Source organism: Ruditapes philippinarum, unplaced genomic scaffold, assembly GCF_026571515.1.
Source record: "Ruditapes philippinarum isolate M1 unplaced genomic scaffold, ASM2657151v2 ctg627_1_1_1_1, whole genome shotgun sequence".
NCBI lineage: Eukaryota > Metazoa > Mollusca > Bivalvia > Venerida > Veneridae > Ruditapes > Ruditapes philippinarum.
In genome coordinates this window covers 270,135-284,688 of record NW_026854864.1, presented here as the reverse complement: position 1 = coordinate 284,688, position 14,554 = coordinate 270,135, and the positions used below count along the sequence as shown (strand labels likewise).

The 14,554-nt window shown below is 31.4% G+C and overlaps 2 protein-coding genes across 4 annotated transcripts; one reads left to right on the top strand and one right to left on the bottom strand.

Annotated features, from left to right (window-relative positions):
* Positions 1 to 223: 223 nt before the first annotated feature.
* LOC132741349 (ADP-ribosylation factor-like protein 1) lies at positions 224 to 6,181 on the bottom strand. The gene is made up of 4 exons (XM_060729500.1): positions 5,977 to 6,181; positions 4,968 to 5,148; positions 1,901 to 2,118; positions 224 to 462 (listed from the first exon to the last, which is right to left on the bottom strand). Exons 1-4 carry the CDS (start codon positions 6,127 to 6,129, stop codon positions 250 to 252), a joined length of 765 nt encoding a protein of 254 aa, XP_060585483.1. The 5' UTR covers positions 6,130 to 6,181; the 3' UTR covers positions 224 to 249.
* A 130-nt stretch (positions 6,182 to 6,311) lies between these two features.
* LOC132741345 (uncharacterized) lies at positions 6,312 to 14,554 on the top strand. 3 transcript variants are annotated; one of them, XM_060729493.1, is made up of 4 exons: positions 6,312 to 6,481; positions 8,654 to 8,764; positions 12,324 to 12,833; positions 13,112 to 14,554. In XM_060729493.1, exons 2-4 carry the CDS (start codon positions 8,722 to 8,724, stop codon positions 13,888 to 13,890), a joined length of 1,332 nt encoding a protein of 443 aa, XP_060585476.1. In that variant the 5' UTR covers positions 6,312 to 6,481; positions 8,654 to 8,721; the 3' UTR covers positions 13,891 to 14,554. The 3 variants fall into 3 exon arrangements, with proteins under 3 accessions (XP_060585476.1, XP_060585477.1, XP_060585475.1); XM_060729494.1 differs by lacking the exon at positions 8,654 to 8,764; XM_060729492.1 differs by lacking the exons at positions 6,312 to 6,481; positions 8,654 to 8,764 and adding an exon at positions 6,666 to 6,819.

Genomic DNA, 14,554 nt, shown 5'->3' with positions numbered 1-14,554 from the left:
AACAGTTAAAGTATTTATAGTTTTAACAGTTTACAGATTTCACTATCTGTCTCAATAAAATGGTATATAGTAGTTTGAACTGTATTAATGTCAGAAATCTTTTAGGTAAAAATTGGAGGTTTGAAGAAGAATAAACTGTTTACAAACTTGATGAATTTGAGAACTATGGAACTATTAACTTTACAAGTAAGGGGCAATAGTCAATAATCAACAAACAAAATAATCATGTTTCTATGTTATAGTTTATTATTAATCTATGTCATCTAATTCAGGTGTAGTTTTACTAGGTGTGTATCTCTTCTGCTCTGCGTATGCAACAAGCTCGTAAAGTCGCCACAAACCCTTACGTTTACCAGCATCTGGTAACTGAGTCCCGACTGTATACACTTTATGTTTTTTTTGTATATTCTCTACGTTCATGGCCAGTAACAAGTCGGTTGCTGATACACTGCCCTCTATATCCTGAAATATATGTTAGGCATATGTGTATACATATCCTGAAATATATTCAGAAATATGTTTTCTTCCCATCACATTAAATATTATAACATACTTTTATATTGTATTTGTAGGTTAAGATTCATATTGTTAGTTCTTACAAAATTACTAAAATAGACCATGATCATAAAGTATGTAAGCAATGATTAGAATATCCACAATAAAAACCACTCCCTAATTAAGACAGACCACTGGTCTAGTCCTGATGGTGGTCTTTATTGAGGGTTTTTACTGTATATACTTAGTAAATGTATATCTGCTGGTATTTTATTCTTCAATTAGCATCAAATAGTTCAAACGACTTTAGAGCTTTGGTGAGCTTCAAATGAGAGAGTTTAAGGATAGAGCAATGATGATTGTGATAATTCATTTACTTTAATTGCTATTTACCTTATTAAAGTTTTGGAGAAGTTGGCAGTTTACTATTTATTGAGAAAAAGGATAATTATATGTTCAAATTAAGGAAAAATTGGTAACTAGTACTGAAATGATTTTGCGGTAAAATCTAAACAAAAATTAGAATAGAACAGCTTTAAAATGTGTTTATTCACAGCTTAATTTTTTTTAAAAGCAAGGGAGCCTAATCAAGATATCTTATTTCTTTCGTCAGAAATTGAATTTATTCCTCTTAGAATTTTAGGCTATTGGTAATATTGTAGTTCCTATGAATGCTGGGGAAAATGTTGTCTGTTAAAATGATATCTGTTGTTTTGTTTTTTTATCTTATCTAATTTTCTGAGAGAGAGAAAAAGATGACTGTAAATCATCATGATACCTCACAAATTACCTTACTGAGCTACATGGTGTTAGTTGAAGGCTGTTGTACAAATTACCTTACTGAGCTACATGGTGTTAGTTCAAGACTGTTGTACAAATTACCTTACTGAGCTACATGGTGTTAGTTCAAGACTGTTGTACAAATTACCTTACTGAGCTACATGGTGTTAGTTCAAGACTGTTGTACAAAATACCTTACTGAGCTACATGGTGTTAGTTCAAGACTGTTGTACAAAATACCTTACTGAGCTACATGGTGTTAGTTCAAGACTGTTGTACAAATTACCTTACTGAGCTACATGGTGTTAGTTCAAGACTGTTGTACAAATTACCTTACTGAGCTACATGGTGTTAGTTCAAGACTGTTGTACAAAATACCTTACTGAGCTACATGGTGTTAGTTCAAGACTGTTGTACAAAATACCTTACTGAGCTACATGGTGTTAGTTCAAGACTGTTGTACAAAATACCTTACTGAGCTACATGGTGTTAGTTGAAGACTGTTGTACAAATTACCTTACTGAGCTACATGGTGTTAGTTGAAGGCTGTTGTGATCTCTCTTGTTAAACAATGGGTTAACAGAAGGTTAACAAACTGGTATAAGATAAGTAACATAAAAATCACCTGTTTGGATGCTACGATTACCAGAGGTGATCCAACTTGACTCATGCAATCTTTCGATTCTAATGACTGTATTGTATCACACTCGTTTAGGAACTCGTGCATCGCTGCACGTGATTCAGCAAATAATGAGGGTTTAGAGCTATCCACCACCCATACGAACATGTCCACGCTGCCAGTTATACCCAGGTGATGTGCACATTGTCCTGATGTCTCGTTACCTTTGAAAAAAATAATTAAAAAAAAAATAGCTAGGATAGTTTATGTTGCTGCGATGATTTTTTTTGTGTCCCTCATTTATTTTCTGATAATTTTTCTCATCAGGAGAAAATCCTACAATGCTTATCCTTACAAATATTGGGTAGTAACATTTATTGGTTGAGCTGGTTTCTCGTAATTAAACAGTCTATAATTGATTTCAGTATGGTGTGTTATAATTTCTATAACAACTTGTTTGTTAGACTGAATAAATATTGTAACTTTTTGGCTGAATAGATATTTCCCTCAAAGGCTGAATAGTTATGTAACTTGCTTTGCTTAATTAATATGTAACTTTTGGGCAAACCAGCTGTCATACTATTTCTTTTAATATTTGTCAATTTATGACATTCAAAATTTCAAGTATTTATGATAAATTTTCAAATTTGTAAAGTAAACTATTATTTGTATATAAAATTGATTAAGTATAGGTTAGTGTTTAAAAAAAGCATTAACAAAAATAATTGGTCAAGCCTGCCTGTATGCATCAATAATAAACATGCTTTTGCGTATTGGTTTCCCTGAAGGCCAAACATTAACAACAAAATCATAAGAATGCTTGTTGTTTTGCATAAACTTAGTGACTGGGAATACAAAGGTTGCTGTAGTAAAACTTTCAACACCTGGCAAAAATGAAGCATTTTGTAAAATTTTACTCATAGAAAAGGTATTATGTTTCTGCTTTACAAAAGTGATTTATCATTGATTAATGCTATTTATGAAAGATGTTAGGGTATAAATTTTCACACTGGTTAACATTTTGCCATTTTTTCACCACCAATACCTTTAATCTCATCCGATAGTTCACTGTCCTCGATTATGGATAAAGTTAACAAAAACACAGTTCAAGGTTAATGCAATATATATAATGCTTTGATGTATTCCACATATATAATCTCTCCAGTTTTCAGGCCATTGAGGTTAGAAAATAGACTGCATACATTTTCAACAAATAAAATAAAATTTCAAATTTAGATTTAAGATTCATGTTTCAGGTAGTGAGGTAATAACCCAGGAGGCATACAATTATGTAAAATATGTAGCTCAGAGGGTCAATGACCGTTCAAACTGGAATTATCCCAGGCAATGACCTAAAGGATTTTTATGAATATACATTTATTTATACATACATGTATGAAGATTCAGATTAAGTGCTTTACAGTTTCACATAAATGAAAATTAAAAAAAATGAAATACATGTAATAAGAAAAGAAGCTTAGTTGATTAAAAAAATATTGTTTGTTTATAATATTGAATGTCTTTAAACTGTGCCAAAGCGGAATTTTATCTGAATCTCAAGGTTGTAGTTATGTTGTGTTGCACATTTTGAAAATATTTACTTATCAGACTTGTTTATCATAAAAATCTATTTATAGTGTTGACATTTATTTATGTCAAAATTTACATAAAAACTAGGGCAGACAAGTCTATTTCAGCTATATTTAGAAATAAACGGAATTATGAATAAACAACAAGTTGTTCATGATTATCCAATGAAAATCAATTGATAATAAATTGTTAAATTTCCTTAAGAAATGTGAATGCACTTGCTCAGCTTACATTATCAAAGTGTAGACCTATACTGGTGGCAAATGCTGTAAATGTTAGGTTCCCTTATTGTTCAACATATTATATATTGCATAAAAATATTTAGTTCCTATGAAATTTAGAAAGCCTTTTATAAGAAATCATATTTATTTGCTATATTTTTCCATTATAAGTCTTGCACTAAAATTGTATGTGGTTTTACTTTTGTCCATCTGTTTAGGGAAAGCATCAAATTTTTGCTGGTTCCTGCAAAATTTCTCCATAATTGATTTAAGACTTTCAGTCTAATGATCATTTGTGTCTCATGTGGGATAAGAAGGTTACTTGCAAAGAAATTGGTAATTACTGGTAAGTAATCCAGGATAGTTGGTAAGGTGGACGTAGATTCAGATATGATCAAAACAGTGTTAAATTGGGAGAAAAATGCTTAAAAGGTGTTTGTAGCTGACATGAGTTGACATCGCCACATGTTAAAGTTGTTAAAGTAATTATAAAGCCATTATATTTCATATTAAGCTAACTATTGGTCATATAATTATATAATAATAATTATACCCCCATTCAATTGTACCCCCCCCCCCACATTCAATAGCAGGAAAAATGAATCAACACATGATTCTTCTTTTTGCATACATTGATTTTGCACTTCAATAGCCAGGGATATGGCCAACTTGCAGTGCTGCAGCATTTACAGGGATTTAACCTCTTATAGTCCCATTTATTAAAGGTTTGAAAATTTAAATGCCCAGAGGTGGCAGGAGTTTTCAGACTTGTGGATATAATTAAATGTTCCTGAAAGGATTTAAATCCATAGATGAAGCTGATGGGCTAGCGATTCAAGGCCAGTGACTTTGGTCTTGAAAGCCCCATTCTGAGACAGCTACCTGACTTCTGTTTATTTCTATGAGTGAAGGTAGGTATACTAAACAGTGCCACTGTGGGTAATAAAGGAAATCATGACAATGAAATAAGTGTAAATAAGCAATCATGTTAATTATTTGTTTACAATAAAATTCAATGTAAACATAAACATATAAATAAAATTTCTGCTGGTACAGGAACATGTACAGGTAATGTATTTTAGCAGCACTATAATAATATAAGAAATTAGTTGAATTAAGATCAATTTTATTTGAACTGTATTTAAACAGATTTCTCTAAATACGCTTTAATTTTCAGATTTTTGTTTAATCATCTAGAACTACAAAATAATATTAAATGCATTTTTTAAACACTTGCCAGTACAAGAAATGTGTATACAAACCTTCCCAGAAGTGATAATCAACACCACATATTCCTACAGAATGGATGTTAAAACCAATTGATGGATCTGGAACAGGTAGAATATTGCCAGGGTATGAGCTCTTCTGAAAACATTGCAAGAGTCTAGTCTTCCCTGCACCTTTGAGACCTAATATCAATATACGTCTTTGGGAACTACCACCCTGCAACATAATTTTCTACCAATCAAATGTTGTCAACAATTTTCCTAGTAAAATTGAAAGAATGGGTTTTAGTCACATAGTGTAAAATACTGTGACAATTTTTACAACAAATTACAATTGAACCTCATAATTATAAAAAGATCTTCAAGAGTTTGATCTTCCACTACAGCAAATGAAAATCACTTTCATTCTGTCTATCCATGTACTGTATCATGGAATGATCTTAAAAACCACAGATAGACCACAGCTACTAATATAAAACAAAGATTATACTATTTTAATACTATAATCTGAAAAGGTAACAGTAGAGATTATTTAATTTTTATTTTTGTAATTTGCATCTTGTATAATAATATTATACAAATGAGAATGATAATCATTAGTCTACACACTAGATATGAGGTATCCACAGATAATTACATGTAATCACGGATTTATATTACAATATGTGATATCAATCCGTGATGTAATATAAATATGTGGACTATAAAAAGCCAAGCATTTGTATGTCTGATATAATTTATTTCATAATATTCAAACATTTTACATTTTTTTTTAAATTTTAGATCTAAACAACTGAAAAAAATGTTTTTGTTAGTTTAAAAAAAGAACATGACAAGGCACCTGTATTTAAGTCTACACCAATTAAAGATTTCAACATAGTTTAAAGGGACTGCAGTTGTATAGTATCAAAGTTTAAAATAATCTTAGGAAAAAATCATCAAAGAAATAATTACTTTGACTTGACTTAAAATTTTCAAACTTCCTAAAGTTGCAGATATTAATTAACCACAACACCACTTTAAATATTAATATTTACAAGTTTACCTTCCAATTCAAAGTTACAAAATATTCATCAGGCTTGTTCCGCTCACGTGTCAACAAATAGATGCTATAAGCTGCAGCCAATGTCCCAAGACTGCCAATAATAAAAGCAATCTTTTTGTTTACACAAAACTGTTGTAAACTTAATTTTGACATTTCAAAAGCACATGGTTTCTGTTGCTATTGTTTGTGTTTTGATTCTAAATTTAGAACAAGTAAATCTATTACAGGTCACCTATTTATAGATCAGTCAATCGGATTGTTCCGTAACCTACCGTACTCTTCCGGTTTACAAAACGGAGACTGACGTTTTTCCCCATTCGGAACAATACGGTATTTTACGGAAAGATACCATCTCCATTTTGACGACCTGATCAAACAAGGACACGAAGATACAACAGAAAAATGGCTTTAAAAATCTGTGATGAACACAACGTACCGATTTCTTACCACATGGTTGTTGAGACTAAACATTCCCCAGCTTTATTGTGCTAAATTTATTTATCAGGTAGGTTTTAAGTCGTGATTTTTTTTCGAAATTCGTTGATTGATGGTGAAAATTTTGGCCGTGTCCAAAATCTGGTTCATGGTGAAAAACAACGCGAAACAAACATGTTTGTGTAGTGCGACTCACCGAATTTCTATAACAGTTGTTATTTGCATTTTTTTCAAGCGATCATGTTTTTGACCCAGTATTTATTCGTATTTATTCAGAAATTATGCACAATTTAGCCATACGCATATTAGACTTTGTTTCGATTACAGTACAGTAGAGTAACTTCTATATAGATATTGCCAAAATGCGGCTCAATGTGCCGGAATTATTTTGGGATATAATTGATGGAGGTAAATTCTATTTATTCTTTTTCAGACTAGTATGCAGTACATCTAATTAGTCTCTAGAATCTTATAATAGGGGAGATAACATGTCGGAATTGAAATGGATTTAACTGAAGCAGTGTCTTTAGCCACTCACAAAATAGACAAATGTTGTTTTTTTCCCCCGCTGATTATTATATTTTTCATTTATTATCATACATAAATCAGTGTGAAAACCTACATCTAAAACTTTAGTCAAAGTTGATGAATAAGACCTTTTAAAGTTCATTCCGATTTCCGTTTGGTAAAAAGGCAAGATTTGAGCATTTTATCATTCAAGCGCCTTGTACGTATATAGATCTACCGGAATATTTTTAATCTCAGTCAATTGAAATTGACAAACTGCTTCTTGATTAATCAGTATTTTTGAACAGTGTTTTTTCCCCTGCTTTGGGAATTGTGCTTGTACCGGACAGATTGGGAAAAAATCCATCAGTTTGACTAAAATTGGGAATGTTACGTAAGAATCATTAGATGCAAAATATTCATTGGGAATTTCTTTCATCCATGGGGGAGACATGAAAATATGCATAATATACACTTTAAAACCATGTATTATTAACTTGAATGATTATTTTTGCGACTTGAGGTTGAAAAAAAATGATAATGATTACAATTGTGCATAAATAATGTTTAGGTGTGAAACATTAAAAGTACAAAATGAACTGGGTACGAAAATCACTTGTGTGGTAAGTTTTGGTTTTTATTGTATATCACTTATCCATTGATTTTTTTCCAATTTTCAAAACAACCTGTGGCCTCTGAAGGGGAAAATATAGCGTATGAAATCAGAAAAGGGAAAAATTAAATTCCAACAACTGAAAATGAAATTAACCAAATTTTCATTTTAAATTTAATTTAACATGCCTGGAACATAGCAGAGGCTATCTATAGGGACAGCTTTCTGTCTTCTAGCTGATTATGTCAGCTGCTCTCAGTCTCATGAAGAATGTGCACAGAGCATTTAAGGGGAATATTATTAGCATTTTTAGGGGAAAATATACCTATTTTGGGCTAGGGTAAACAGCCTTTATTTGGCTGTAAAATACAGGGAAAAAATCACTGCAACGGCATTTCTGTTTTTGTTTACCTTTAAAGTTGCTGTTTTTTGAGGAAATTTTCAGTGTTATTTTGGGAATTTATCAGTCATGAATTGGGAAATTTGCTGTCAATTTCCTATTGGGAATGGTGCCATTTCCCGGTATTAGATATATAAGGCCACAGAAAATTAATTTTTAGACTCTCATCCTCGCCCGCCCGTATCAAAATCTTTCCGCTCCAAAATAATTTATTTTCATAAAAAAAATTGTTCATTTCGCAGACGTCTGTGGACGAAAATTCGTCTGAAAATCGTGGTCGAATATTCGCGGGACGAACGCATAAAAATCAGACTGAGGTTTACAGCATCTAGTGATCAAGATTTTAAATACGTTCGTTTTCGATCAGTAAAATTGTCAAAATGTTCGTCATATGTGAAATATATGATGCAGTAAACAAGAAAACTGTTTGTGATTGTGAATGTGTTAGACAGATTTGCACCCTCCAGTTTATCACAATGGGGATATAACCTTTATCTTGTATTCCTCCTGACATCTTATATACATGTATATTTATTTTGCTTGCCACATTTTGCACATTCATCACACATTTTGCTTCTTGTTGCAACTTTGCCTTGTATTGTTCTTTTTGCTTCTTTCAGCTTTACAATATTGTGTTTCAATTTTATTTGCTTTATATGCATGTTTGTTTGTCTGCTTTCACATGTCTTATGTTTGCATATTTGTCTCTGCTTTATTAACAGACCCAGGACCAGTCTCGATGTGTAGATAGTTGCAGCCGTAGTTTTAATCATTCAGTTTATCATCCACCATGTACATTCATTTGTTTGGTTTGAGGAAGAGAGTAAACGCAGGTAAAAGTCTCCTCACCCCCGTCATTGTAGTGTTATAACATCACATCATGTCTTTATATCATGATTTCTTCGTCACCTCTAGTGCTTAGTTCAAGGCTGGTTAAACTCAATGCTCCTAGATATATTGGCATGTGACAATGTTATTGAACAGACTGCAGTATATCTGGCAATTTTAGTATGTTTTCATCTTAAATTTTAGAAATACCAAATACTTTACTTAGTTACTTTATGTGCCTTTAGGCATTTATTTGTGGAGAGAAACAAACAATGTTTGGTTGTATGACAGCTTTGTGTGAAAGGGTCATAACTACTTCTTTATTTAATAAGTTACAACCTTTTTGCACCAAAGATGGCCGTCTGTTCAGAATCGTATTGAGAGAATGGTGTTAAACAGTTGAACAAATTTTAAATAAGACACAGATTAAAGGTTTTTGAATTAAATATTATTCAATGATTTTATGCAAGTAAGCTGATGATTGTGATGTAATTTAATCAAATATTCAAGTTAAGTACCTTTCTACCAGGTGTTCTTATATAATAATAATTATAGCTTATTTTATATATTTAATCTTACTGGTCATTTCCTTAAGTATTAACTGCACTGGTCACAAACCTTTAATCTAGATTATTTAACCTTAGTTCAATACTTTAATCTCATTGGATCAGATTAAAAGTCTTATGTTGTTGTTCACAATTTCTTATATTCTGTTATTGTAGACATTAGATATTAACAGAGTTAGACATATAATTAATAGCATTTTTATCTCTTTAACTCTTTATATTGCATTCTATATACTAACATTTTGTTTGGCATATTTGCATGTTCTTTGACTGACATATAAATTTTATTAATATTAAAATATAATTTTATATAATCATGTAGATTGATGTATTTGTAGAGCAAGGAAGATTCTCGAATCTGTTATTTGTTTGGACTTAAGGTTACTTTTTTTTTTTAAATATTAGCCTTTTGTATAAAGTCTTAGACAAGAGTTGATAGTTATTGCTTTAAAAATTTTAAGAGTTTTGAACGTGTGAAAATGTCACTTAAAATACAGAGAGAAGTTTTATATGTGTAAATTTCCTTAATTTAAAGTGTATCTTTTGTTCCATATCATAGTCATAATACTACTCTAGTGGTTATATTTTAATTAATTTCTAGGTGACTCTTTTTAATGACTCTGTTTCAGCAGGAATCAAAAGTGATAACTAACCTTCTACCACGAGATTATATAGCCAGGCCAGTCTGTACATTCATGTACAGTCTGACCAGTATTTCAAACACACTGCCAAAATATTTAACTTATATTTTAAAAGTACTATGATAAATAAATGCACTTAGTCTTTCAACAGTTTTAAATATTAAAATTGATCAGATTTTACAAAATGATGCATGATTGGAACCTTTCTCCAAAACATCTATGAAAGACCTTGAATTTATGATACATGTAGTAATTATTGATTACATTGTACTGAGTTGGAGTAAACATTTCTTTTACTTATAAGATAAACTTATTATTATACCCACAATATAAAAAGATACATTTCATTTGTATCATTCATAAATGACAGGTTAAATGCAAGTCATGTAATAATTTTAACCTGTACCTGTATTAAACAGTTGAAACCAGAAATAAGCAAAACCCCAGTTTTGACTGAACGTAGGTCAGGAAGTATTGGCCATTTTTTGCTAATCTTGGCATATTATAAAGAATCATATATCACATGCATTATCACTAGTAAGATATTTCACTTCGAAGTTCTGATGCATTTTTTTTATTGATTAGAAATATATATTTACAGCCTTTTTACAGCAGTATATAATATATAACTCTTATAAATGTGGCAAGTTTTCTTCACAAAGTGTGCTGTCAAGGGCATTCACCCTTTGTTAGAGAGTTTATATTGTAATCAATGGTGTGGTCATTGGATAGGTTCAAGAACAGTTCAATCTGCCTATACTGACATAGTAACAATATAAATGTGAAAGTAGATCCTATATCCACCCAGTGTATGTGAAATCCTGTAGCTTAAATATTGTAGAATTGAGGTATTGAAGTGAGTTTTAATGCAGTGGGTGAAAATGGGAAAATGCATTGAGGATGTAATTGATGAAGATGGTAATTTATTTCATAATTTGTTTCTCTTATAGGATTTATCAAACCACATTTTATATTGTTAATTTTGTAAGTCTGGTCTTTACCGTGAATTTAGAATTCAGTATCAAAAATAAATGTTATCTCATTTCCAAAAGTATATTGACAGTCAAAGTTTACTGTTCAAAAATCTTGAATTTACCTGACATTCAATGTATAGGATTGATTTAACATGTCCGTTATCTTGCCAAATGTGTCCTTAAGTTGCCAAATGTGTCTGTTCCATTTGCCAAATTTTGTCAAAATACCAAGGGTTATAAAAATGATCAATTATCTTTGACATTATTATTGTTTCGTTTTTTTGACGCTTTTTTGGGGGGTATTTTATTTAATTTTTTGGTCAATAGTACATATGTATACTGTAATTCGCAGCAGTGTATATATTTTAATTTACAGAATCATACTTATTCATTTAATTTTAATGGGACAAGGAAACTTAGTACTTTATGTATTTATGTCAGTATTGTTTAGAAGAAAGTCCGTTTCTTGAAAAAGTCCAAAATTTTAAAAGCCGGCCCACAGGTTACTACAATAATTTGGTGTTGTTTTTTTTTTTTGGGGGGGGGGGGGGGGGGGGGGGGTTCATGTAGTACACACAAAGCTTAACAATATGACAATATGATATTGGTGGTGGGAGAAAGGTCAAGGAGTGCACTGAGAATTATGTCATATTTATTTGGTCAGCTTTACTAGATCTATATTTAACACTGACCTACTTTAATGTGTATTGTTTACATTGACTACATCAGGTTATTTCAAGCTGGTATTTCATCATCATTGTAAAAACAGGAGCACAAAAATAACCAAAACTAACATGATCTACCTATTTTTTATTGCATCATCATTTAGTTAGTGTCTATTGTGTGTTTTAAGTGTTGGTTTTTTTCCAATAAAATCATTAAAATTTCTGTGATTACACAGGGTTAGATAATTCTATATCAAAAGTGATTTACATAAAGTTTAGTGAATAACTGTAATAAATATTAAGGATATATACAGGTAAAGCATTGTTGCAGTTTTGCAGCGTATTTGGTGTTGTTTTTTGTTCAAAATATAAACTATTTGTGAATGAAAAGCTACCACAAAATTTTGCAAACCGGTAGTGCTAATTGGAAAGCTATATTAAATTGACAATTAGATACGGTTTTATTATTTGCATGAATTGATGACTGGTATAGAACTGAGACAGTTGTTTATTACAATATTCCAATAAACTGCATGATGTTGTTAACACCATTGCACTATTTTTGAAAAACTGATTGCCTTATTTTCACATTGTCAGCTTTATTTCAGAATGATTTTTAGCCACTGTGACTGTTGAATTTTGTCAGATTTATATTAATTAATTAAATCGTAATATAATGAGACAAGGGTAACAATATTATTGCTTTTTATATTTTCAGAGTTTGTGTGTTGGTTTTCTCCTGGGAAGTTATCAAAGGATCCATCAGTCAAGATGCCTTTGGAACTGCCCACTTCGGAAAGTCTTCCGGTGACTTCTTCAGCACAGATGGTCTCTGCTCAGCCGAATACCAGTACTGGCAGTACAAGTGGCAGTATAGTTATCAGTAAAGAAAGCGTGTTAACTTCCATGTGTGATACTCTCCTGAATCATCCATCATCAACTCACACTGATATCTCAAAGACAATAGATTTGGTTGTTGTATCTACTGGTGCTTGTACGCAAGCCGGACAATTTTCAACAACAACAACCTCATCACCAACAACATATAAACTGTGCGAGATAGTGTCTCGTGAAAAAGATGTGTTGTTTCAAAACAGTAACAGTTCAGAAGTGGAGCTTGAACCAGCTCGTGAAAATGTTTACTCTGTGCGCCGTCGTAGTCGCCAATTCTTCACAGTTACAGAAGAAGAAGAAAATGAATCAGACTCTGACAACCATGCTTTATCAGGTAAACAATGATTTATCAGTTTACAAAGGAGGCATAAAGATAATCATAAAAAGTGTTAAACTTTTAATGTATAACTTGAAAGTTATTTACAGATTATAAGAAAGCTGTTTTTTTGGACTAATTAGTTTGATATCAACTATACTGATTTATTAAAGCTCTTAAATACTGTTACATGAATTATTATGTATTGTATTACTACTATGTTCATGTGTTAGCTTGTAAAAGTGATATTTCAATTAAGAGTGATTGTATAAAATTTATAAATTTTCTATTTTCAGTTGACCAAGAAAAGACAGTTAAAATTGACCCTATATTTAACCTAGGAGACAGTCTGAAGAGACTGTACTTTCCACATCATCATCATCATCATCATCATAAGGAACATCCAAAGAGAGAAAGAAAGGTTAGGACTTTCAGCAAGAAGCGTCCTGGTAGTGCAGAATCCCATGGCTACGAGAGTGATCCTGAGGGAAAGGTTGGACTTTTAGATATTGTGAAAAATGATCCCGGCATGAAGGCGTATAATAGTCATCCTGAACTGAACATGACAGAAACGGTTGCTTTAGATGAATCTGTACATGAATTTAAGAGTAAATCATTACCTACAACACCTAGAGTATCTCCAAAGTTACTGAGGAGAAACTCTTTAAAGAATTCAGAAAAAAAAGAGGTACAGAAAACTGGACCTGGTTTCTCATTCTTGGCTAGTGTTGCTGGAGAATTGCATAAAAGGAAAAATCCTGAAAAACAGCTTGAGAAAGGTATTAAGAAAGTGTCTCCAGGCTCGAGTTTAGGTCCAAGTTCAGGTACTGTTGCCGTTACAGAGACTTCTGAATCAAAGCAGGTGGCCAAGTCACAAACAGGAACAATTATGGACAGTAAAGAACCAAGCAGAAGCATGCATACACACCATGTGCATGATTTCTCGGAATCAACAGGGATTGATTTAGAATCTCATGACCCAATTTCACTTTCCTCTTTTGTGAAATGGGGCACTACCAAGAAAATTAAGATCACTAATAAAGAAAGTAATATGTTTTCACCAACTTCTTTTTGATTACCGGTATTAAAACTATTGTCTTTTTACAAGAGCATACCATTGTGATAAACAGTTTAAAATATTTTTTGTGAGAAAGTTAAGTTAAATGATTGGTAGTATATATGTAATAACAAATCTCTAACATGGTCTAGACATTTTAGAAAATTGTTTACAAATGAATCTTTATACTTTACAATTATTTTAGTTACAAAGAAAATAATCATTTGCTTTTTAATGATTATGAATCAAATTTCTGATCTCTGTAATTTAGAATTTCTCATCAGAACTTGTGGAATTTTTAAATATTGCCTTCAGATTAACATATATTTAATATTCATAAGTGATATACAGAAAGTTTTATAGACAATGTCTCCACTCTATACAATATCCAGTATTTAAATGATAAGCTTTAAATATGTATTCTCACAAAGCATATGTTGAAACTCAAAGTATTAATATAATAAATAGATTTACATATTGGTAGTGTTTCTAGTCGCATCAGAAATAGAGGGCAAAAAATAGTTAAAGTATTTTACTTTAAAACTTGACTGTTCAAAAAATAGTAGGGCTTTCCTTCACACTGTAAAATTTTGATGCTGTACTATTTGGTAAAGGATTTGCATGCATCTTCATTCACATATCATTAACTGCTGATTGACTTCATATGGAACTTGAAATTACA

Excerpts from the sequence above, each read along its gene's own strand:
- LOC132741349 (XM_060729500.1), bottom strand. The coding sequence starts at position 6,129 with ATGTCAAAATTAAGTTTACAACAGTTTTGTGTAAACAAAAAGATTGCT. Across the intron at positions 2,119-4,967 it reads TGATTATCACTTCTGGGAAG|GTAACGAGACATCAGGACAA; the intron begins GTTTGTATACAC and ends TTTTTTTCAAAG. Across the intron at positions 463-1,900 it reads TAATCGTAGCATCCAAACAG|GATATAGAGGGCAGTGTATC; the intron begins GTGATTTTTATG and ends CATATATTTCAG.
- LOC132741345 (XM_060729492.1), top strand. The coding sequence starts at position 6,774 with ATGCGGCTCAATGTGCCGGAATTATTTTGGGATATAATTGATGGAG. Across the intron at positions 6,820-12,323 it reads TTGGGATATAATTGATGGAG|AGTTTGTGTGTTGGTTTTCT; the intron begins GTAAATTCTATT and ends TTATATTTTCAG. Across the intron at positions 12,834-13,111 it reads TGACAACCATGCTTTATCAG|TTGACCAAGAAAAGACAGTT; the intron begins GTAAACAATGAT and ends TTCTATTTTCAG.